At 42.3% G+C, this 1,853-nt stretch overlaps 1 protein-coding gene across 1 annotated transcript in view; it reads right to left on the bottom strand.

Moving 5' to 3' along the window:
* The window catches only part of ACAT2 (acetyl-CoA acetyltransferase 2), a 7,963-nt gene extending 6,110 nt beyond the window's left edge, over window positions 1–1,853 (bottom strand). Inside the window, exon 1 of the mRNA XM_019663751.1 lies at window positions 1,669–1,853. Coding sequence (XP_019519296.1) covers window positions 1,669–1,843 — 175 coding nt within the window. The 5' untranslated portion in view covers window positions 1,844–1,853. The remainder of the gene's footprint in view (window positions 1–1,668) is intronic.

Here is a 1,853-nt window from a genome sequence, read left to right as displayed (position 1 = left end):
GTTTTTCACTTTTCCCTCTCAATGAGTAAGAAAGTTAAGACCAAGAATATCTACCAACTAATGTTATAGGTTTAATTCAGAAAGTATCCTACACTTTGGTAACATTTTAGAAAAACTGTCTTCTGTTCCAATCACACTGGTTGATAGGTTTTTTCTTCAACCTGGATTTCCCATCCAAGTCGAAAGTAATTTAACATTTAGGTAGGGCTCAAGGTTGAATCCATTTTCTGTTTATTTGTTTACTGTTTGGTTCCAGCTCTGATGTGCATCAATTTACTCTACTACAGCATGAACACGGATTTATTAGCAAGAAGTCAGTGAAAACCATCTCCTCAGAGCCCTTACCTTACTCATACTTTCCATGCCTCCTGCAACCACAATGCTGGAGTCTCCTACCCCGATTGACTGTGCTCCAAGGCACACAGATTTTAGGCCTGAACCACAAATCATTTGGCAGCTCCATGCTGGCACAGAGTAGGGGACCCCTGCACCCACACTGGCTTGTCGAACAGGATTCTGTCCACAGCCTAGAAGAAGGAAAACAGAGAACTGTCAGCAAACAAAGAGAAAAACAAAATGTTTGGGTAGAAGGACATGCAAAAATCAGGCGACTGCAAGCTGGGTCTCTTGCCACTGCCAGGCCAAACCCAGCTCAGCTCCACCAGCGGCAAAAAGGCCTATGTGCACTCGACATCTGCCATAGTCCAGCCCTTGAATACATATTACCTTGTGCTGTTCTACACGTTATGGGTATAAGCTTTCTTTTCCACCAAGTTAATCCCTTAAGAAGGAACTGTCTTCTTGGCCTTTTCATNGCCGTCCAATGGCCAGCGACCGATCTGCCTCAGCCGGGAAGAGAGCAATAATACCAACATGGGCCAGTGAAGTGATGTCCTCCACAACTAGACTAAGAACTAAAAGGACAGCAACTTGTCTGTTCCCCTCCCCCGATTCCTCAACGCTGTTCCCCTTCCCCAATTCCTCAATAAAAAATAAAAAAAAATTTTTAATAAAAATATAAAACTTTCATTCCAATAGGAACAACACACTAATAAAAATTATTTCCATATCTATAGCCCTTTCTGAGGAAGTCAGTCACCAAGAGTTCTTTGCACAAAACATTGCTATGGTTTGGGGCATAGGACTTGGCTGGTTACAACAGAATGGATGGGCGAGTATCAAAGCCAATCTCATAGGAGACATCAGTTATCAGTAACAGAACTTGACTGGAGCACTCCATATTAGGTAATAGCAAAGTGGCCCAAGAAGGTCCACCCAAGAAATATGAAATGCCCACAGAAGCAACAGGAAGTAATGGATGCTTACTTCTGAGGAGATGTAGCCTGTAAGGGCAAAAGGTCAGCTGATGCCTCCAGACAACCACGACGAGCCAATGCTCCTCTTTCTCATGAAACCCGCTCTATCTACACAGCAGTGTGGACACTCAGGGACCAAGAATGTGAATGCTGGCACAACTTCCCATGTTTACTCACCCCATAAATACCCTCCACCCGCAACCCACATTCATATGTATGCAGGATGTATCTTTTCTTTGCAGCCTGCAAGATATAACTAAGAAAATTTATAAGCAGTCCCATATATTATTTTTTTGGATATTACTCTTCCCTATAAATAGCAATGCTAATGTTTAAATCATGATATACCTACCTTTTCTAGAAGATACAAAAACTGGTACAATCTCTTTGTCAAAATGACCGGCTTTCTGTGCCTTCTCTGTCCTGTTCTGGGACAGAACTGCAACCTGGTCCTGCTCTTCTCTACTCACTTTCCATTTTTTGGCTACATTTTCAGCTGTGAAAGAAAAAATTAAAGCAAAACACATTTTCAGGAAC

This window comes from Hipposideros armiger, unplaced genomic scaffold (genome assembly GCF_001890085.2).
Source record: "Hipposideros armiger isolate ML-2016 unplaced genomic scaffold, ASM189008v1 scaffold_404, whole genome shotgun sequence".
NCBI classification, from domain to species: domain Eukaryota; kingdom Metazoa; phylum Chordata; class Mammalia; order Chiroptera; family Hipposideridae; genus Hipposideros; species Hipposideros armiger.
The sequence above is the reverse complement of the archived record's forward strand: the minus strand, read 5'-3'. Positions and strand labels throughout refer to the sequence as shown.